The 23,219-nt window shown below is 35.3% G+C and overlaps 1 protein-coding gene across 5 annotated transcripts in view; it reads left to right on the forward strand.

The window, feature by feature from the left end:
• Positions 1–23,219, forward strand: part of CCDC171 (coiled-coil domain containing 171) — a 152,110-nt gene that overhangs the window by 114,730 nt on the left and 14,161 nt on the right. For all 5 annotated transcript variants that reach the window (XM_062600270.1, XM_062600272.1, XM_062600271.1 and 2 more), the window contains one exon: positions 15,035–15,187. In XM_062600270.1, the coding sequence (XP_062456254.1) occupies positions 15,035–15,187 (153 nt within the window). The remainder of the gene's footprint in view (positions 1–15,034; positions 15,188–23,219) is intronic.

The following is a 23,219-nucleotide window of genomic DNA, read 5'->3' on the forward strand; positions in this document are numbered from 1 at the left end:
TAATATGTTGATACCTTACACTTGTGCCTTGAGTGCAATGCTAATAAATAATAAATGTTTTAACTTATTAGACTGATGTGGCATTTCTGCGAGTCTAACCTTTTGCAGACTTTAAATTTACCAAATTTATCAAAAATAAGCTTGGTAAAGAAACAGTAATTAACAACTAAAGAAAATCTGATAGACCAGATTGAAGAGATTTAATACAGTGAACTCTTACATCTTTGAATGTGTTACAGCTGATGCCTGAAGTCTTAGAAAGTAGATTATATTATGATAGTAAACATATATGAACCATTTAGCATGGTTTATTAACTATAATACTTTTAAAGACAATATTCCTTGCAAGTATATATAACTGATTGTGTAGTTACATATTTTGGGCATGTTCATGTGACTGACCTGGTAGAAAGCATTCTTTCTAGAGTGTATACATATGTGGTTTATTAAAGTGGCAGTGTATTTTGTGGTATTTAGACTAAATACATGTCCCTTAGATACAAATTTCGTTAGAAGACATAGCGCCACTGGCGTAGGAATAAACCACCTTACAAGATTTCTTCTCATCTTAACATAACCACAGGTGCCCAGAATTCTACTTGAATTGTTACTAGATGACAATGGTGGAAGCTGCTGTTTAGAAAAGACTGATTTTGATGATTTTACTAGATTGAGCAAGCTTGAAAATGTGATAAATTGCAAGCCTACTTTTGATTTTTTTTAGATTACAATATTTATTACACACTTGTTAATGAAGCATAACAGTGCTATAATTAAAAATGCATCTCAGGTTGTGACTGTATTTTTTTACATATGCTAGCTATATGAACTTTGGAGATTCTGTTCAGTATTTGTGTAGACCCTCTCTGATGCAGTTTTTTATGCAGAGTGACCATTCTTGGCAGGTCAGTGAGGTTCAGACGATGCTGCAGTTGTTGGGCAGCATGCTGCTAGAAGGGGTTTGCCAGAGAGAGAGACAGTAACCTGGGGAAGAAAGTGACATTTTGAGCAACATCCTGTAGTAACTGTTCTTACTGTCATAAGGATATTGCTCTATTCTTTGTTATTTGGTAGAGGGAAGTTCATTTGTATTGCTCTGTGTGTATTTTGGACACTGTCTTTTCTGGAGAATTTCTTCTTCTGTAGTAAAGGAGGACCTCATCCTATGTGAACTGGGAACACCAGTTTTCCCTGTGAAAAGTGCCTCTAGTACCAGTTGGGAGTGAGATATTTTCAAAGTGCCAGTGCTGTTGGAAGTTTGGCTTTTATAATTTGAACTTCACACCTCTTCCCCTTTCTACTAATGAATTGTGTTCCCAGCTTCATCTCTTTGCAGCAGTTCTTTTACCAGCCTTTCCCTCCCTATCGTCTATGGGTATTTGATCCCTCCCTCCCTTTTCCCCAGTGCTTCCTCTCTTTGTTATTAGACTCTTTCCCACACTTTCTCAGCCATCTTTCACTTTTCTTTTTCTTTCCTTGCCTTTCTTCATTCTAAGACATAAATGGAGACTATAGAGATCTTTAAAGTCTTGTCAGCAGGCTTTGTATTTAGCTTGTACATTGATTGTACCCCATCCTGCTGAAATCTTTGGCATTATGGCACTGTAAATGTCAAAGTCAGTGACTGTAATCACCAATTAATGCATATACCGAAAACTGTCTATTTGTGCCTGTGAAACTCACTAAAACCACTAATGTCCGTCCCGCTTCTTTCATAAGCAGTATCAGTATTGTGAAAACCTTTGGTCAAGATCTGCTGATGATTTTCACATTTGCCAAAGCTGGTATATAATTATTAAACCATTCAGTATCTGACTGGAATGTTTTCTTTCCTGACCCTTTAAGCGATCTTTTAATGATGTGCTTTTGTTTGCTTAGAATTTTTCAAACATTTGTGTCTGTGGCATATGGGTGATTCCCCTAGTTCTGTAACAGCTACTCTTTTGTAGAAAGAATAAGGTTTGTAAGAAAATAACACTAGAGCCAGTGAAACATGAAGGAAGATAGAATTCTGGCCAACTTGCCAATAAATCAAGAGAGTGCTAAAACAAACATAAAAAGCTTAAGGTATTTTGTTCTTGTATCTCAGGTGTGGAAGCCATATGTGGGGCTCTGCAAAATCTTTCAGTTTGTTTTTTCTCCCTTATTTTTGTTCACAATGCTTTCCATTGTTAGAAAATATAACCCTTTTATATATGTATGTAGGTATTAATGACTAGTTAAACTAATGGGGTATTTTATATTAAAGAGGAAAGCTGACTCTTCTTAGCCTACTTTCGATAATGTCAGAAGACAAAACAAAGGTTAGTTTTCAAGGACTTCATTTTTTCATAGACTAGGAGAGCAGAGTGAGGTGACAGAATGATTATTACAATTTTGGCCCACCAAGTGTTCAGTCTCTGGAAATAAGTAGTTAATTATATGGAAAAATCCTTCCATTATTATCCATTTTGGAGAAAAAGGGGAAGGAATGGATCCTATTTTTTCTTTCATTTTCTCATTTTGTATGTTGACTTTCAATTTTATTTACTTTGGCTCCTAATGGTAATCCTTGTTTGTTTTCGACAGTTCACCAGGTCCTTGCACCTTTCAGCAGAAGAACAAAACAGGAAGCTTCTTTATTGTTGTTATTCTTTTATGAGAAAAATTAATGACACAATGATCTCAAAATGTGTCCAAAGCTGCCTAAGTCAATGACAGCAGACTCCTAAATGCTTTACTACAAGAGTAAAGCATTGTCCAATAGCAGAAAATAACAAATACCGTAAAAAGGTTTCCCAGCACTTCCTGACATGCTAGAAATTTTTTCCTAGTTTAGAAATTTTCTCTGAGATGCATGAGATTAATAATATGTAATACCTTCTGAAAGAGAGTCACTTTATCAGATAACCGGCTTGAATGTGACTATAATCTTTCTCTTATTGTTAAAAGCAGTGTTCAGTGTTGTGACAGATAAGCCAATTCAGAGGCATAGTTGTATGACTATTGAAAATCATAGAATAAATATTTGTGAAGTAAATACTATAAAAGGTTAGGAATTGTCTGGAGTCCTCCTTTTTTGTACTGGTTCTTTTAATTTTAAAAACTATGTAAGAAATGCTGAGCAAGTAAGTTTATGCAATAGGTATTAATAAGGCAATAGACTTTATTTACACTGATATGTTGTAGTGCAGTACAGAATCAAATAATTTTTTTATTTTTGTTTACATTAATGACAGTAAACTAAAAAAAAGCTGATTTTTTTTGTTTAGCCATTTTTCATTTAACCACTTAATATTTCATCATTATCAAACATCTTGCTATGTTTTTGGTTCATATTGATAGTTTGTAGGTCCAAAAATTATGAAGAAATGCACTATATAAGTGCAAGAATTTTGTAATGGAATCGAAGGAACATTTCTGCCCAGAGCAGACCTTGGATCTTGTAGTTAAAGACCTGGAAAAGGAAGGGTTATCTGCAACTTCAGCGAGTTTATTATGGCTTAGTGATTTGCTGATTGATTACATTTGCTGTCAGTTAAGGCTCTCTTAATGTCAGTTTTCTTTGCATAATGCTTGAAATAAAGACTGATGAAGTTTTTCAGACTGATGCCGCTTACATAAACTGACCCTGATTTGCCCTATTCTGCATGACAATATAAGTGACAGCAGTTAGAGGATAATATAGCAATGAATATGCAACTTAAGGATTTTTTAAAAATGCAGTAAACTGTTCTGAATATAAAACTCGACATAAAAAACTGGCAGTTCTGTTAATTTCAGTTGTCCTAAATTTAAGAAATAGGCTGGGTAATATCCCAAGCAGTGCACTAAGGAAGAGAAATTCAAAAAGGAAGAAGTTTGAAAGGATTAAAATTATTTTTCTTTCCCCAAATTCTATTAATTTGCCACTAATAGGTTGGGTTTTTTGGATAAATTATTATGGTTCAAAGTCACATATATTGCAACTTGAGATATTTGTCTTCTGTACTGTAATCTTGCAGAAGTCATAATGAAGTACTTTGAAACTGTTGTCTTGATTTTTTAGTTATTTAATTGATTGATGGGCTAGTGATATCTGCTGCTAGAGTTCTAAGGTCACAAGTTCTAGCACTCTTTATTAGATTGTGAAAAGCACAAATTCTTAGGGTTGATATGTTCTACTGCTGTAGGTGTTCTAGGAGAAATAGGTTTGAAATAGGGCACTATTTTTAACAAATACTTGTCCTTTACAGGACCCAGTTTCATTAAATCTTCCTTACCTCCTCACTCGTTATGGTCTCTTCCAGTTATAAGTGAAAATGTGGCAAGAAAACATGAAGGAAGCGGGAGAGAAGGGTTTAGGAAGAGTTAGAGAATGCTAGTGTAATGAAAAGAGGGTAAATGTGATATTGTCTTGTAAACTGGAATAACAGGGATACACAGCTTGTAGGTTGGCAGGTTTACCTATGAAAGATTGAGGCTTTTATGGCTTCTAAAAATACACTATGCAGCAAAACACTGCTGTTTATTTATCCTACTGGAACCTTGATACAACTTCTTCTCAGAGTCCTTCGGATTGCTTCCACATCATGATTTTTCTTGATAGAAGTACAGTTTTAAAATAAAGTTCGGGAGTAAAAAGATAACTTGTTCCATCTGTGAAGCAAACTTTGAATGCTCACTTTTAATGATTGAAGACTACAATTCAGTTCTCTTTTAATCTAATTTCTTCCTGTTCTGAGGCAAGTTGTATGATCTTTTTCACTACCAACACCCAGTTGTAGGTACCTCTTTCCTAATTTTAACACAGCTGACAAATACAAAAGGGACAGATCAGAGAGCAAAGCATCATGTCAAATTTTCTCTCCATCTTAATTCCCATTTTCAAAGGAATCATTTATTTTTTAGATGACTTCAGTATTGTGCAAGCTAAAGGTTGCAAGTTAAAGTTTAAATTCTGAAGTTTTAACAAATAATTACAAAGACCACAGGACTTGGTTTTGAGCAGTGAGTCTCCTGCATGTCAAAATTTGATCTTTGCCTGTACCTTGGCAAAGGTCATTATCCTAGATGCTTGATTTGTTCTGCATTTACTTCATGAGAGACTTTGCAAAGTTTATTCTTTTGGGAAATAGACTATGGAACTGAGTAAACATTTAATTCCTAGAAGGCATATCAAACAGCAGCGAGTATGGTTGTCTCAACTTGAAAAAGGTTGGATGGGAGGAAGTAAGCAACGGAAAGAGTATAAGAAAGAGGGCTACAGCGTCTTCCCAATCTCTTCCAGCCTCCACCATTTTGGTTAAAGGACCTCCAGAGCCAACAGTCATATTTTTGTATTTCACAGCCTCCAGTGAATTTTTTTTTCCATTTATTGTCCTATTACTTTTTGAACTCTTGTAAACTTAAGCATTCATATGGCCTGTGGAAAAACTTCTGCAGCTTATCTGCTTACTTCCTGAAAAACTACCTTCTGTGCTTGCTTTGAATATACTGTTTGCTACTTCATTTAATGCCCTTTGATTCTTGTATCGCAAGAGAAAGCGAGTAATTATTACTAATTCACCTTCTCCATGCCACTTATTCTTTGGGATAATCTGTCATAATCTCCTTCCTTTCTCTCCCATTCCATCAGCAGTTGTTTCTTTTCAGGTTACTTTCCTCATTATCAAACTGCAGAAAAGTGAGATACCCTAAAGAACGCCTACTGTTTATAGATTTGATAAGCAATGGAAGTGATTTCTCTGTGTAGTTGATTTCTGTAGGCAGAATCACTCATAGATGACCTGACTCAAGCAGAGATCCAAATCTGAATGACAGATAACAGTGTGCTACTGAGACTGTTAACTTCAGATGTATTTTTGAAGATGCTGTCCTCTAAGATGTGTTTAAGCTTGGTAGGCTGAGATTAGAGTGGATTAGAACTAGTCTTTCTTTTGGATCCTCCATTGAGTTTACCACAAAATCACATGGTGTTGTGGTGCTTGCAGTCATTACCAAATCTAATGAAAAACGAAGATTAGAAAGGGCTTTTTCTATGTAGCGGTGATTCTTTGCCCTGTGGTATTTTTCTTTGAATCACATTATTGAAGACTACTTCATGCTCTCCAAGCAATATCATCTCACCAATGCCTATTTTAGTTTTTTCCTTTGAGTGTTCATATAAGCATCCAGTTATACAAACAGCATTGAAATGCTCATTTTATCTTCACCTGTCCTGCTTCTAAAGAATTGGATGCAACTGTTGACTATTGGCCAGACATAGAAATGGATAATATAATGGCCTCTTCTTTATATGTCAGGCTCCCAACCTAGTAATTCAAATACTATTCTGCAATTGGATCTGTTTCCATTTAATGTATAGGGAAACAAAGCAGAAAATCGATCTTCTACTGTTATTTCCAAAATATTTGAAGCTCATCAGACAACACCACATCTCTGTATGGCTGGTCTGAGTGATGACAACTCTCTACCAACTGAGCTCTACCAACAGAAACGTTAGCATGTCTTCAATTTGTCTTTCATGCTGTTCCAAGTGAACAGCGTTGTCACTTAACCTATTGACTCTCTGCATGGAAGAGGCTTTATGCTCAGACTTCAGTATAGTGGGGTCTCACTTATTCACCAGTTCTTTAGCATGGTAATTAGGATTTATACTTTTCTGAAGTGAGATAATCCATCTTCTATTTGACAAATATCTGAGAAGATGGAGAGACAGAGTCAATTTCTCCAACTATTTCTTCAAGTCTGAATTCTTTGTTAGTAGAACTAGCTCTTCAGAGATCACTAGAATCATTTTATTCACCTTTCTTCTTCTGACTGTGATAATAAAAGCAAGATTTGGGAGGAAATTGTTTTCTTCATATTAAGCTTGATGATAGCATATTATGAAACTATAATAGCTTAGTATCAATATTACTTTTGGCAGAAATTGGACATGTTCTCCAACTCTTGCTTTTGAACAAAGGATGTCAATTTGCATGTTCTTTGTGAAGGCCAGTAGCAGGTGTAGTGTGCTCTTACAATTTCAGTTTCTGTCAAATCTTCAAACTCTGCAGCAGTAGCTGTTTGTGCAGTTTCTAAAAATAAATAAATAAATAAAATTTGGCTTAAATCAGGTCTTGAAATCAAGTCTAACTGAAGATCTATCTATTTGGATGTTTTAATAAGTGTTTTGATGAAATTCAAGAACGTGCTTGACTACTATCAAAGTTTAGGCAGATCCAAGGGAAAACAACTGTCCATCCAGTATGTGGCAGCAGACATTAAGAGTTTTACCATTTTCTTGAGGAGTGCAGTTTGGTTTTGAGGGGTGCAGTTTGGTTTTTCTGCATGATTACTTTCTCTTCAGAGACTGGTGCTTTTTCCTATCTTCATATAATAAATTTGTGCCCATAACTGATTTTTGATTCAGAAGCCAAATGAAAGATTGTTTTACTATTCAATCTAGTAAGAGTACTATATGAATTTTTTAATGTAAGATTATGTTGCTTTATTTTCCTTTATGTGAGATTAAATATTTTTGCTGAATTAAAATGCAGTACTAGCATAAGCGCATTGTAGGAAAAGCAAGAGAAATGCCTATATCACAAAACTGGGTGCAGTTTTCTAGCCTCTGCGCTCCATTAGACTTTGAGCATTCACCTAAAATCTGATACGAAGCAAGACTCAGTAACGATTATTTATACCTGAGCTATGTATCTACTCAACCTGCCAGTACAGATCTTTGTTGCTCCTAACAGGTGACTGCTACCTCCAAACTGTAGATTGACTTCATCTTGCTCTTGAAAAGTACAATGTAGAAAATTTTTCTTTTTCTAAGTATGTGCTAACTAATTTGGTTTGAAAATAGTTTAATTTAAAATTGAAAAGCTTCTTCCTGTGACTAGAAAGTAATAATATAGATACCTTTATAGCTAAAATATTTCATGCCCATGCTGAACCTAGATATTAGAAGGTGATCTTTTTTTTTTTTCTTTTTTTTCTATAGAAGTACTGATACAGACTTTTTCTACACTAGTTAAAAGTAAATTAGTATTTTTTCATAAGTCTATAAAAATACTCATAAAAAATCTTGGTAGCATATCTATTTGTCTATGGATGGTTTTTCTTTACTGGAAGGATTTGAAATTTGTGCTTTAACAATTAATTAAGTACCCCATACATCCAAAAAAAGAAATATCTTTAATTTTCAGTTAAAATTTGTAAATACTTTTGCAATTTTTTCTTTGAAAAAATTACTTACACTGGGTAGTTTGTGCCCAGCATTTCAAAAGAACAAAAGTTTTCCAGATCTTCATTAAAGTTGAACACCTGTTCAAGTTGACAGATCAATATGTGCTTCTCTGCTATCCTTATAATGTTCTCAGATGATAATTAATCCATGAGATTATTAATCCATGAGTCTAAACTGTTTAGACTTACATTTTAGGTAATATTTATTAATAAAAATTCTTTTTAATTGCTTATATAGGATATCCTGTCCCTATGTAGGACTCTTACAAAAACAAGTTTGGCTGTGAAAAAAGGATATTCTGTGCTTTAGCTTTTTTATTTCTTCTCTGAGATATCACTCCAGTAGACTAAAAGCAACATCATCCGGTTGTAGGCAGTTTGTACTTTCACTTGACTTTCAACTGGGATTTTGATGGTAAACTCTATTTTTTTTTGTCACTCCAAGACTGAATGTTTGATGGAGTAGAGCAATTTTGAATAAAACTGCATCTTAGTGTTTTCTTGGGTGCCTTTTTTTTCTTCCAGCAGTGGGAATATATTTTACTCCCTCTAAGGAGATTTTCATGCTTATAGTTGAAGCACTTCAGGGTGGACTCTATATTTCAATGACTGCATGTCCCTCTTTCGTTATTCCTTATTTACAATATACACTGCAGGAGAAAGTCAGAAGTTTCTTTCAGTTCTGTTTCTTTCTTGCCCAAACCATTTTCTTGAAGATTTTCTTATACCCAAGACACTAAAGTTTTTTTTTTTTTTTTTTTTTTTTTTTTTTTTTTTTTTTTTTTGTATCAGCACCATTAAGATGATGACAGGTACTGGGACACAGTATTCTGTTTGCGTTTTCCCCTCATCTTTTGCTTAAATTGCAAGTTTTTTGGACAACAATTTCTTTTCAATCATTTTTTTTTCACATCTTGCCTGCAGCTCTGCTTGCCTGTGTACAATATACAGTGAGAATAGTTTACACATGTAAACATTATTAGCGTATAAAACACCACATTTCCTTAGTTTTGCTAAGTGGCAATTTACTTGCGTAGTCAGAGAACATTTCTGAGTACTAGGGCTTCAGGTGACTCCTCTACTATAAAATTCTCAGGATCCTTTGTACCTTACTCTATCAACAAACCCATTACTTCATATCTTAAATCTATCATTTTTTAGAAGAAAAATGTTATTTTTGAAACTCTTACACTTTGTAATAATTTTCATGGCAATTGTTTTTATGCCCATCTGCTGTGGTTTCCAGAAGAAGCAGTTTTGTTTCAGTCTCTGTCAATTTCAATTCTCCCTTTTCAATTTTCTTGTAGGAAGTCATGTCATTACCTCTTGCAGAGAATCTAGCCTTTTATTTAGAGCTTTGTTCCCTCGGGCTATCTCCTCTGAGACCTTCGGGGTAAAGTAATTGTTATTGAAGCGAAGGGGATAGAGTTAGGCCCCAAGTGTGGCACTGAGTCAGCTTTGGTTGGAAGAAAAAAAGTTGTAACAGAACTGGCCTGCTTTTTGGCACGTTTAAATTGTGCATGCCACGCTTCAGTGGAATTCAACAAAAAGTTTAGGGTTGAAACAAGATACAAGGAGAATAGATCATTAAAGAAGTGCCAAACAGCTGCAAAAGTGCAATTTTGCTGAATGTTGTTTCCCTTGAGGTTTTTTTCTGATGCCTGAGAAGCTGCTATATTTACATCCTCCACTGATGTTGCCACTAGACATTTTGGACTATGGGACACAGCAGCCAGAATGGATTTTGAAATGCTAAAATTGATGGGGCAAATAAATTTTAATCCTTCCTCCCCTAAAAATAATAAATATCCTTAAATCTTGCTTCTGAAAACTACAGTTAATTAGGACATGTTTTTGTTTTTGTGATCTTGTTTTAACTAATCTAATTTATGTCAGTTTGAGGCAAGGCAGTAATAACAGGCATAGAGTAGGTTTTCCATTAAATGTGCAGAACTCCAAGCCATGGAGTTTTCACACCAGTTGCTTTTGCCCATATTGGACTTCGGCCAAAGTCTGTGCCATAAATAAAATCTGAGTCTTTTTAGATTCTCAGCTGAGCACTTTGTTGCACAAAAGTTAATCTTTCATTCTTCTGAAGTACATTTATTATTCCTTTTCTTGTTCTTTTTCGTCTCTTTGTATATATTGCCCTTAGGTAAATTTACTACCTGTGAACATTCTTTTTAGTTCAGTAATTTCCTGAAGGAAGAACCTAACAGACAATTTTGACTTCTTTTTCAAACTTGTTCTGTTTTTTTGGGCACACTGTGCAAAATACATGGTCTTACTATTTTGACTCCTGTATCTAATGTTACAAATTCAATACTTGCATTGTCAGGCTGTTACTCTATTTGATATTTCTTTATAAGCATCATTTCACACCAGGTTTCCTTCCTTTATTTTTGTTCGCTTCTAAACAGGAGATACAGTTCTATGGCAACATCAGGCCCAATAAGATCCCAAGTCAGTGGCGTGACATGGATGTAAAACTAAAGAAACTGCTTTTTAGTGATTGGGAATTTTCCATGTGATATTTTATTTGTAACTTGGAAATAGTCTAAAGCTTTAAATGGTTGCTTCCATTTACAATTATTTATAATTGATAATCCACATAAAATGGTCTGTTTTGAGTTGCATTTATTCTTGGGGGCCAAGCATTGAACAAAGGGATATTTTTTTGGTAAGAGAGAAAACATGTACGGTGTTTTAATTTGGGATTAAAAAACCTTCTATTTTATATCATATAATAAAACATTTAAACTTTCACAAGAGGTTTGTTGCTACTTTGCATATACTGATCTATATATTTATTGTAACATGTTTCTGCTTTAACTGAACTGAGAACAGGTGAAGTTTGAGTAACCTTTGATAAATTAGTTTTAAAAATAACTATTAGTTTTCTCTTTATGTTTCATTCTTGCACATTGTTGTATTATTTATGAGTACCAGCTAGTAAAATGACGTTTTTGCTTTAAATAAAATACTCCTAAAGCCTGAAGTCCAATCTGACAAAATTATAGCTAATAATGCATGCAAAAGCAGTTTTTAAAGATCGTACACACTATGCACCTTGAAATCACTGGTTCTGGAAGCAGTGGACAGCACAAGAAAATGATTGGTTATTCAAAAGTAAACAGAGGCAATATTGGAAACTACTGTTCTTGCCTGTCCTCCAAAGACTGTCTCTAATGTTAAGTGTTTCTCAGTTCTTTTTAAGATTAATGTGGAGAAAGAAATCACCACTTGAAATCACTACTGGCTATTTTGCTCCACCATTCAATAGTTTATAGCCTACAAAGAGCACTAAATTAGCTTGTCTTGTTTTTCTTAGCTTCACCAACCTGTAGCTTAAGCTAGAAATTTTCAAAAGTAACCTTGTACTACAGATGTGTCATTTATAAACAGGAAAGTAGCTAGTTCTTCCTTATACCCTCCTCATCTGTTAAATCTCGTTTGTTAATTTCGCTTAACCAAAATTAAACAACCTTTGTTTTTAGTTTTATATATGTTCTCTTTTATCTACTTCTGCACCTGTCTGCTTGTCTTCAGGTTACTGGAGTTCAGTCCAGCACCTTCAGCAGAAAAGCATTCTTTCTTCATGTCAATCTTCTGAATACGTTTTTATATTATGAGTTGGAGCCAATTATCTAAGAAGGTCAGGCTTCTGTTTTCATGAAGCTGCTTGTGTCTTGACTTAAAATGTTGAGCATGGGTCTCTTCTCATATTGAAAACATTTTTGACATTGAAAATACTTTTGACATTATAATTTGCTTCTACTATATCAGTAGCACAAGATGTAGAACACTATATACTACTGAAATCTTCTATAAAACGAGGCATTGTAGAAAGCAAAGGGAAAAGGAAGAGGTTGAATTGACAGTCCTATGTAAATTTCAACAATTATTAAATTGCATCCTTTGCTCCGTACTTAGAATGGCTTTGTTAACATCCTCCAGTCTTCAGAATTGCCCTGGCTTCCTTGGCCAGGTCTTCTCCTCACTAACATTCCTATAGTACTCTTCTATCTCAAAAAATTTTTACTTTTAAAATATGTATGTGCATACATGCCTGGGTTGCAGTAAAATTGCTTCCTATAATGTTTAGGAATCAGTACATTTGGCCTTTTTTGTAGAAATCAATTTCTGATGGTAATTTAAAAATATTTTTTATTTGTGATGAAAGAAAACTTTTATTGTTTCAGATGGCATTTTCCCAGTTTGCATGTCACACTACTACCAACATATTCAAAAATACAAGTGCTCACTAAAATGTAGTTCCTGCAAATGTGTCAGAATGTCAAATTCTGGGCTATAAAAATTAACCAGGAAGGTGCTAAAGTATCTTACATCTTAATGCTATATCTACCTAAAAAATCAAACAATCAATCAAAAAACAGCCTTCAGTGAGCAGGAGAGGAAAAAGTTTTCAGCAGGACCATGTCCTTCTTTGAATTTCTCTTAACACACACTGTTCATCACGACGGTTTCCAGAGTTTTAAATATAAATATACCAATAGTATACCAATACCAATAGTAATCTAAATGAAACTGTTGAACTCCTTTAGCGATTTGTTTAATCATTATTTGACAGATCTTAGAACATGCAAGTAACCAGATCCTATCTCCATTTCCTGTGTACCCAGCTTTCTAATGAGCGAAACTTTTGTACTCTGGAAGACAGATTTGTGATTCTGTGACATGATTTATGCAGAATCAGATATAAATAAATGTCTTGCAATGGCCCCTCTAAAAATGTATTTACCATCTTCTAGATGACATTTAAAATCAATGTTCTGCATGCTCATACAAGGATACAAGGATTCCATAGGGTGTTTCAGAAGATGAAAAAGTGTTCTCCCTAGCATGAGTACAGAGAAACCTAAGCTGATCTTGGCTATTTGCTAGGGAATTGGAATCTGCTGGAAAGAATGACTGTCTAAGGATGCAAAAATGCTACCTTCCACACTGATACTGAAGAGTTAGTTATGGAGATGTTGCTTCCTTCCATATTAAGTGTATATATATACATATACATATATATATATAGAGAGAGAGAGAGAGAAGTCTTAGAAAAAAATGTTTGCCATACTTGGAAATAAAAGCAGTAGAATTAATACATTTTGCCTATAATTGAAAATATTTTTCAACTTGTTGATTTTGAGCTTGAACAACGCAACAAATCAAATCGCTGAGTTCAGAAAGTTTTAATTTTCTGTAGAAATGGATTTGGTGAATGAAGTACAATTTGGCTAGAGTTTTTCAGCAAGGAATTGCTATTGATATTTCAGATGTCTTAATGGACTTCCTGTGGCACTAAAGATGAAGGATGAATCTGTGTAGGTTAGTGGGTTCACTGGCTTTGTGGCAGTGGAGGTGAGAGGAAGAAGATAAGGAATCCTCTCTGTGCAATCTAATTTAGAGATGCCTTTAAATTTCATATAGGAATTACCAAATAAAAGTTTTTTTTTTTTTTTTTTTTTTTTTTTGAGAATTTTGAGATGCAATTTGTTGTGAGATGGTTGGCATAATCCTTGTTTATGAGTCACAGCCTCAGTCTACTGAGGTATTTTAACGTATGTCTTAAGTTTTAATGTGTGGGCAGTTGCCATGTGAAAGATCTAATATAGCTTTATATGGGCTGTGGTATGTATCCACATTCTTGCTTTATATTGTTTGTGAAGAGCTGTGACATTTTGGTCAAGCTGAATGTAAATAAAAACATTCTGAATACAGGGTCAGACTTGGCAGAGGCAAATTTATAGACTTGTGTGGATCAGCTTTAGAGCTAGCAGTAAAGAAGGTAAGATATTTTAGATATTCTCTTTGATGAGGAAAGATACAGTGGTGGTAATTTGCCATGGCTGTTTTCGGCATTTGATGGTGAGGTAGCTTGATTGACTTCAGCTCAGCTATAATACTTTTATTTTATTCTCAGAAGCAGAAAGTCTTTGAATATAAAGAAAGGAAGACTATAACTTTGAGAATGTCAGTCTATAATACTAAGTTTATTTTTGACTATACCAAAGAATTACATTCAAAAGGCCAATTTCATATTATTTGTAATATGTTCTTACAGTAGAAAATTGCTAGCGGTCATTTCAGAAGGGAAAACTATAATCTATAAAATGTGATCAACCAGTTGTAAGGAAGTCCAATAATCTCAACAGTGTTACACTACTTAGGGTAGATATAAAGTTACCAGTACTGCCAAATCATTTGTACTCTCTTGTGCTGTTAACTTTATTATCAGTCTGATCAATATTACACGACTGGGACATTTTTCCCCTATATACATGAAAACAGTTATATTTCCCAGCTATATTGTAATCAGATTACTTATTTTCAGACGTCCATAGGTTTACTCTGTTTCTTTTGTTTCTGCCAAATTATTATTTTTTTTTAACGTGGAGTGGGAGAATTAATAACTCGACTGATTTTGAAAGTACGAACTTTTACCTGAAACTGCATGATGGTTCTTTATACATGGAAGCTGAACTTTTACTGAGTCTTGTATATAAATGCAATGAAAAGTAGTATCAGCTATTCAATGCTGTATTTCATATTAGAACAAAAACACATCAAAACATCTTCTAATTTGAGTGCACAGTCTTTAGCTTTTCTTTAATGCTATTTAGTATTTACAGTAAAAGTAGTAGTACAAAAAGCATTGTTAAACCTTCTTAAATCCAGAGACTGAAATTTAATCTGTCTTCCAACATTCATTTGATTTTTTTAGTTAATAAAAGCTAGTTGCTGTTCTGTAATGAATTTTGATATATGCTATTTGGCGTTCAAGGATAGTCTGCCTGGCACTGATTATTTATTTTACTTTTTAAAGGGTATGATTAAAAGTTTTATGGATGTCTACCAACTTGCAAGCTCCAGAGTTGGCATGTTAGAGAAAGAAATAGCATCTCATCAGCTTCACATTTCAGCCCTGAAGTCCGAGCTCCAAACAGCGTGTCTTCGTGAAAGTGAAAGCTTACAGTTGGTAAGTCTGCTTTTCAAGTCATTTTCATTGTTTTGGATATACAGTTTCCTAGCCAGTATCTCCCTTTGTGTTGCATAGTTCCTATAGGAAAATACATAATGTTTCATTATTAATATAATAGAACAATAAAACAGTAAAAATAATATCAACAAGAAGTCTTCTGAGATTTCTTCAGAAGTGAATGTGGAATGCTAGAAGTTAACGCTGGGATTAATTTTACTGCTGTATCTTGTACAAGGACATTACTACTATAGCTGAAAAAGTACTACATTGTGATTTCTTTATCTTTGGGAGTACAGCCAACAGTTGAATTTTTGACCTAGAAAATGTAACTGTCTAAAGATATAGGCACCACATTAAATTAGAATGTAATTAATAGTGTATATACCAAAAATGTTAATTAGGATACATGATTATTTTTTAGACAACTGTGCTTATGAATAATACATCTCACTAAAGAAAAATACTGTGGTTCAGTTACAAGGTTAAAATCCAATTTTAGAAATCATTTCTTGTCTAAAATGTTGCTTCCCACAAAGATACTTGGACTTTTTAAGGCTAATAAGGTGATTCCTCAGATCTGGGATCTGTCTCTAGGGGGATTATTGAAGGCAGATATATTTGTGTCACACAGGCAGGAGGCCAGACACATAAACTCTCTTAAATATGTAGCCAAGTATGTCTAGAACGAAACTGTGTAGGGTATGCAAGTTGCATATACTTGATCTATTTCTTCTCCAACTTTCTTTACTTTTCCATACAAGATAAAGAAAAAAAAGCTTTGGAATTTGCTTGTTTGTGTTTTTGTTTGTTTGTTTGTTTTCTCTTCTCCATTTCTTTTTTTCACTCTTGTGAAGCAAAAGATCATAAGGAAACTGAAGACTGTTTTTCTTTTAGAAATAGAGTATCTGTAAGAAGAGAGCAGTCACTAAAGCAAATTACAAACGCATCAGCAAACAGGTATTGAAAGACTGTGGCTGTAACTTCGGTTGTGTCCCAAAGAATTGTGTTAATTTCTTACCATGTTTCTAAATTGATCTGCACAAATACAGATTAGCACAAATTAAAAATATTTTCCTCACTGCTGAATTTCAGTTTTAAGATCTTTAGATGATAGTTGTTGGATGGAAGCATAGTTTCATTTGTGATTCTGTGCAACTTTTCTTAGAAAATTCATTGAAATTGCTTCACTGAGATTGCTTCTCATCTTCTCGACCAGCCTTCCTTTATCCTTTGTTTTCTGCTAGGTTTACATGTGTCCTGCTGAGCCTGTGCCCAGTTTAATTGGGTTGCTCCTTTGTCTACATGTTATGATTGTTTTTGTTGTTTAAATCAAGATGACCACTTGCAGACTAAGGATTGGGAAGTCTGCCAATCTTACTGCAGTGAGGTTTACTTTCATTTGGATTGATAGCACTTTTAGCAGAGATTATGCAAGTACTGACTTTGAAAGGCTATACTGTGGCTTCTTATGTCACAGTGAAAACAAACACCCCAAGCTCTTTCTGATTAAATGCAACCCTTTTGTAGACAATTTTTGTCTGCCTACGGTATCAGGTGATACAATTCATATTGTGGTAGGGTCTGTAGGCTCTGCTTTACAACCGATTTTGGGGGGAAAGGACTTCTTCCCTGGAGATGCACCTTAATTGTAACCTAAGCATAAGTATTAATAGCAAATGTTCTAAAATTTTAATGAAAAGACAAAAAAATACGATATTTTCTCAAATTTTCTCAAGTTTCTTAAAAATGACAAATGATTATGGTATATTTTGTAATATCTATATTTTCTGCAAAGTTTGTCCCTAATATTTGCAAAAGTTGCAGCAAGTGTGACTTTTAATAATGTTAGGCATTACAGCTTTCCAGAGTGGCTTTTACCTTTTAAGCTTCAATCCATATTTTTTTAATTCTATTTTTGAGGGGGAAGTTTTGCACTGAATTTCTTTCTGTATGAAAAAAAAAATAGAACTTAATTTTTCCTTGTAATGTGGGCACTTTCTTTGAATATTTTAAAAGAAAGAGAGTGAGGTCTTTTCCCAGGCATCTGTCAGATTTCAAAATTCTACATACTTTTTTGCTTTCAATCCATCGTGTTTAATCACATACAGAGTAGCACTTGTTAGGCTGGCAAAACTTTTCAGGCAAGAGGTGGGCATACCACACCTAGACTGTCTTGATTTATCCTATATGTCAGTTTACAAAACTCATATGATATGGCGTGTATTCTAGAATAATATCCTGTTACTCAGTGCAGAAAAATTTGGGGAAAATCCTTCATGTATATGCCAAGTATAATCTCTTCCCTTGTTAGGTCTAGTTTTATTGTACTCTGTCCTATTTTTCCTGATGTTTTTCCACACTAGTTGCATATGATTCCATGCCCTCCATTGCATCCAAATCAGAGCCATTCGTCAGCGTTGGTCTGTTCCTTGTTCAGAAGATACTGTTTTCCTAACTGACCTCTTTATATTTATACCTGCTAACTACATCATCTTTCTTTCTTTCTATTCACTCCACTTTAACCTCTGCTTCTGCTTAGGGTTTTGCTGATTATTGTAAAACAAAACTGATGCCATAAGGCAATATCAGTGATCCCGACTTCTCATCTTCAATCTGAGCCTCTGAAGTGACATCTCCATCCTCCAGTCTACCACTAGTCCTACGACTGACTTTCTTGTCAATAGTGTTAAATCTGAGGTTGCTGTCTGCGCTCATATTGATGCCAACAGAGAAGAACAGGAAGGGATACGATCATGACAGACAAAGGCGAGTCGAACAATGATTAGAAAGAAGAGAACAATTACATGCGGTGAAGGGGAGTCAATGGCAAAACGTATTTTATACTCTTTATTAGTGTCTAGTTTTTTGTCCTTGCCTGTCTCTGGTGATTCTTATTCTCTGCAACCCTTTACCTACCTTTCTCTAGTGTATTTTTCAAACTTGCAACTCTTTCAAATTCAGTGTAGCCAAAATACAGCTTATTGTTTTCTACCAAGACCTTGTTTTTTTTTCCATTGTTTCTTGTCATCAGGATCTCCTAGTCTGTTTTTTGATTTCTCTTCCATTTTTTGTTTTGTTTACCAAAAGGTTCTACAGCCTTCATTACATTTCTAAAATGTCCCTTTCCTTTCTTTCTGTTATGAAAACACTGGAATTTTATAGTAGTTTTTTTTCTCAACTGCAGCACTTTCCGTTCAGTGTATTTCCCTGCTTTTTAAATTTACTTCTTAAGTTCAACTGTCACAATCACAATTCTGTCCCCTGTGACTTGCTGCATTGAGGGCTGTGTCTTTAACTGGTAAAGCTCTAGTTCAGCTAATAAGATAACATTGATATGGCACTGTATAGACTTGGCTGTGAAGGTATAGGTTGCTGGAATAGGAACAGAAAAGCCAGCTGTCCATCTCATGAAGTAAAATGGAGAATTTTGTTAGCACTGGACTCAACACTGGACTGCTACTGCCATTTTATCCATGAAATTTAAGGAACTCTTTTCCATTTACAAACTTCTCTATATTCTGTGCACATCTCTGCCCTTTCTTTAGAAAAGCTTAATTCACTTGGTGGATGAGGTTAGTGAAAGAAATTCACCGACAGTAATTGTAGACACAATTTGTGAATCTATGTGAAGTACTTAACTAGCAATGATATCAGCTGAAATGTTATGATATTTCTTTTTCTCCTCCCTTATTTATTGTTTAGCAACATCTAGTAATGTAGGCATCACAAACTGGATTGTTCTTCAAGTTTCCTATTAAAGGAATACTTGTCAGTTGCTTTAACAGTACTGTGCTGTCCTGATTTGTTCCATTTTATTTACTGCGTCCAGTTCTGGGCTCCCCAGTACGAGAGAGAGATTGATCTACTGGAGAGAGTCCAGCGTAGGGCTGTGAAGATGGTCAGAGGGCTGGAGCACCTGCCCCATGAGGAACAGCTGTGAGAGCTGGGCCTCTTCAGCCTGGGGAAGAGAAGCCTGAGGGGGGATCTGATCAATGTGTACAAGTACCTGAAGGGAGGGTGTCAAGGGGATGGGGACAAACTCTTTTCAGTTGTCCCGTGTGACAGGACAAGAGGCAACGGGCAGAAATTGAAGCACAGGCAGTTCCACCTGACCGTGAGGGGGAATTTCTTCCCTGTGAGAGTGACGGAGCACTGGACCAGGTTGCCCAGAGAGGCTGTGGAGTCTCCTTCTCTGGAGATCTTCAAGGCCTGCCTGGATGCAACCCTGTCTAACATACTCTAGGTGACCCTGCTTGAGCCAGGGGGGTTGAACTAGATAATTGCCAGAGGTCCTTTCCAACCCTACCAATTCTGTGATTTGTCCTTCAAATACAGTAGCTTATTACTATACTTACACTTTTATTCAGAGTTGCAGTAACAAACTGTCTTTGAGCTGAGAGCTTTTGAGTTTCTGCTCAGCAATAATACAATCATAAGCAATTACTTTGTGGATGATTTGGGCTAACACATGGCATCATGTAATTCACGTGGCAGGCATGTGAATCCATGGTATCTACACTGCCAGAGAAAAGTCTGTTGCTGTAAGCACAGTGTTGTTTGGAGCGGATGTAGTGACACTGTATTTTCCAGTGTGATCTCTGACACGTATGAGGAAGTGACAAAATTCAATTCATTAGAATAGTTCTCCAGAAGGTGTTGTTTTCATAGCTTTCAGCCTTGAGATTTTGTGCACTGGTGTCAGCACTAGTGTCAGAATTTTAAGAACTTAAAATATCCTGGTATCACTTCTGGCAGACAAAAGAAGACATTATTTCAGGTAGTCAGGTGTTTCTCTGATCCTGAATGTGCTGTATTTTCTCTCAGTGGCCTTTTCTCTTCTTCTGCAATGTCCTTCTGCAATGTCTTCCTGTGGGCAAACCAGCATAAGAAGAGAAATGGAAAGCTGTACTTAAGTCACCCAGAAGCATTCAGCTGATCTGGTGATATTCCTTCCTCTTTAACTTCAGTGTGAAAGGAGAGTAGAAAATGAGTGGGGAAAGACAGTAATGTATAAAGATAATGAAGAAAGAAAAGCCTTGTGTGCACTGGTGAAATGGAAATATGAGGTCCCAGAAGGAAAACTGTAACTAAAAGGGAGGGAGAGAAAGTGAGTCTCAGATGGGTGAGAGAAGAATGAAGTGAAGGTCTGTAAGAAGAATTCTCAAACAAACCATGAAAACAAGAAGAACTGTTGTCTTTAGATGCTTATTCTAACTTGTGTTGAAAATCAAATCACTCATTGCTTCATGTGGCTTTGCATCAGCCTTACTTTTTGCTTCACCACATTGTGGCTGTGTCTGTCCTTTGTCTGAAAATGCCTAATGATATCATGTACAGTACTAAAAAAAACAAAGACTATAGGTTTTGGTAAGGTGAGAGAAGCAAGTGGAATGATCTAACGTGCGAGAAATCCATGCTCATTGTTGAGGTACTGGTAACTGAAATACACCTTTATACTTTTTATTGAAGAACTACATTAAGCATAATGTAAACTTTTCTTCCTACTAACAGGACAAGCAGTCAGCCCTCAGCTTTCATAATGTACGTGAACCCAGGTAATGTGGGGTAAAGGGAGAAAAGAAATGTTTCAAAATCAGAATTTGTCAGGTAACTACACCACTGACAGTTTCTTCCTACATTAGCCACACTGGACAGAGCAGTGCTTTTACATGTTTCCCTCATGCTCTTGTTTTCCTTGTTACCGGCATCAATCAGTGTATCAAGACTGTGAGACCTGCTTCTAGCTGGGCAGCATATGTGGTGTCTTACACTTAGAATTGTGAAGAAGGAACTGAAGAGAACGAAAGAAAGAATGAAAGAAACTGCCTTTTAACTCACTATCTAGGAGAAGGGCACTCACTCCGTCAGCATAAGCGTTAAATGTCAGGGAATGTCTTTCTTTCATGGGCAGGAGCCATATCTTTTGTGTTAGAACATGGAATGACTGATGTAGCTGGGAGAATTCTTCCCAGATGTTGCAAGAGCAGATAGGTCCTGGATGAAAACTCTACTTGGCTTTTCCACTACTTCATACTAGCCTGATGCACAGTTGAACTGAAAAGATTTTTTTAAAGCTTTTCAGTTGAACTATTTTTTTGAAAGATTTAAAATTGGTTCCAGGGACCAATTTGGCTGTAAGAAGTATTAATTCTTAATTTGGCCTGCAGAAAATAATCAGACTTAATATTTTAATTGTTACCTCTTTTCTTGCAGTATTTTTTGGCAGTATTCCAGGATGGAATTCTGTAAGATGTGAACTTCAATTAATTGTAGCTTTTACTCAATGCTGTTAAGTATCAGTGCATGGTATATTTACTGTGAAACATAGGAAAATTCTTAGAGTGGTAAGTAAAGAAAACTCTGACAGGTGCAAAAGGAGAATTTCCTTACTATTGACATAATAATAAACACAGAAGACACATCAGTATAGGCAAAAATAGAGAGCCATATTAGAAATATTTACTTGACTTGAATGTTCTACCAGGATAATCCAGAAAGCAGTAATATCTACTAGAGAGTTGTTTGGTTTGGTTTGATTTCCAAAAAGTTTGCATTTCTTACCTGATTGTAAGCAACTGGCCATCAGTTGCCAGCCTTACAGCATAGGCAAGGAATGCAGGTATACTAGTGTAAATACCTTGTCATGTGGTATTACTTGCATAAGTAATAGTTGTAACCAAACAGTATGAATCATGTAATTTAAACTGTTTGGTTACTAAATAGTACCAATAATAAATGTAATGATATGAGACCGTTATTATAAATCACATAATTGACTTGAGGTGAAGTGTTCAAAACCAGTTATGGTAATCCAACAATACATTTGCTTTTTTGTAAAGAATACTTCCTTTTCTATGCAGAATGTTTTTGATGTCAATGTTCTAGGTTGGTGAACTTTTAACTTGTCAGAATATTGTAACATATTTGAAAATTATAGTAATTTGATTAAAATGTTGCCTATAGGGCAAAAGGTTCAGTTAATAGAATCCATATGTAATTAAAATGCAGAACTAAATGTAATCAGACCCCAGTGGCTGGTGCCTTCATATTGATAGTTTTACAATGGCCTCTGGGGTTGAAAGTTTATGTTAAAGTTACTAATGTAGCTGTGCTCCAGAAAATGAGCAAGACAGTTTAGCCAATTCAAGTATGACAGTGTAGGAAAGTGAGAGTCAAACACAAAAAAAAAAAAACCCTCTGATCCTCTGAGTTTCAGGGGGATCTGTCACTGGCAGGTGGTAGAAATGCAAGACTGCTACAGTATGCTAGAAAGAGAAGTGCACTCAGCAGCAGCACTATTATATAAACATCACTAAATGAAGGATCACGCTGTGAGCAAGAGATGGCGTATTTTTAAAAAATACTATAGTTATTTAATTTGTGTGCATTCACATTTGAATCATCTGAAAGTTATAGACACAACACTGTGCACCAAGCCACAAAAAATTAAAAAAAAAATCTGAACTTAAAAAAAAATATATTATTTTCTCTGGACAGTTTTAAGAGTCGACATCCTGTGTTAGAGTTCTCTAATCATCACCAGCACAATTTACAATCAGAACACACAGAGAGCCAGTTCAGACCAGCTCATCTGTTGACTTTGGCAGAAGCCCTTAATCTCACTGTGTGCAGCTGCCACTTGAGAGATGGGGACTCGGCAGAGAGCCGAAGGAGGGTGGGATACAGGGTTGGTCAAGGCATGAATACATAGGCCTGCTTCATTTCAACAGTCATACACTACTTTTTTTATAGTCTTTTCATTTTACTGCCTTTTTTTCTTTCTTTTTTTTTTTAAAAAAAACTGAAATTAAATGAGGACCTCTCATGAGCCACTGCGCTCCAGGCATAAGAAATTGTAATGTCTGGCTTCCAGAAACTGTCCCGTCAAAATGTGCTTCTGATTAGGTGGCTTAATTACAGCTGTGAAAACAATGTTGATTTAGGCCTCAAGATTCCAGTGCATGTCAGCCGTTATTAGCTAGCCTTGGACTGAAGCCACCATTTTAAAACTCTGTACCACTAAAGTCAC

This window comes from Rhea pennata, chromosome Z, assembly GCF_028389875.1.
Source record: "Rhea pennata isolate bPtePen1 chromosome Z, bPtePen1.pri, whole genome shotgun sequence".
Classification (NCBI taxonomy): Eukaryota; Metazoa; Chordata; class Aves; order Rheiformes; family Rheidae; genus Rhea; species Rhea pennata.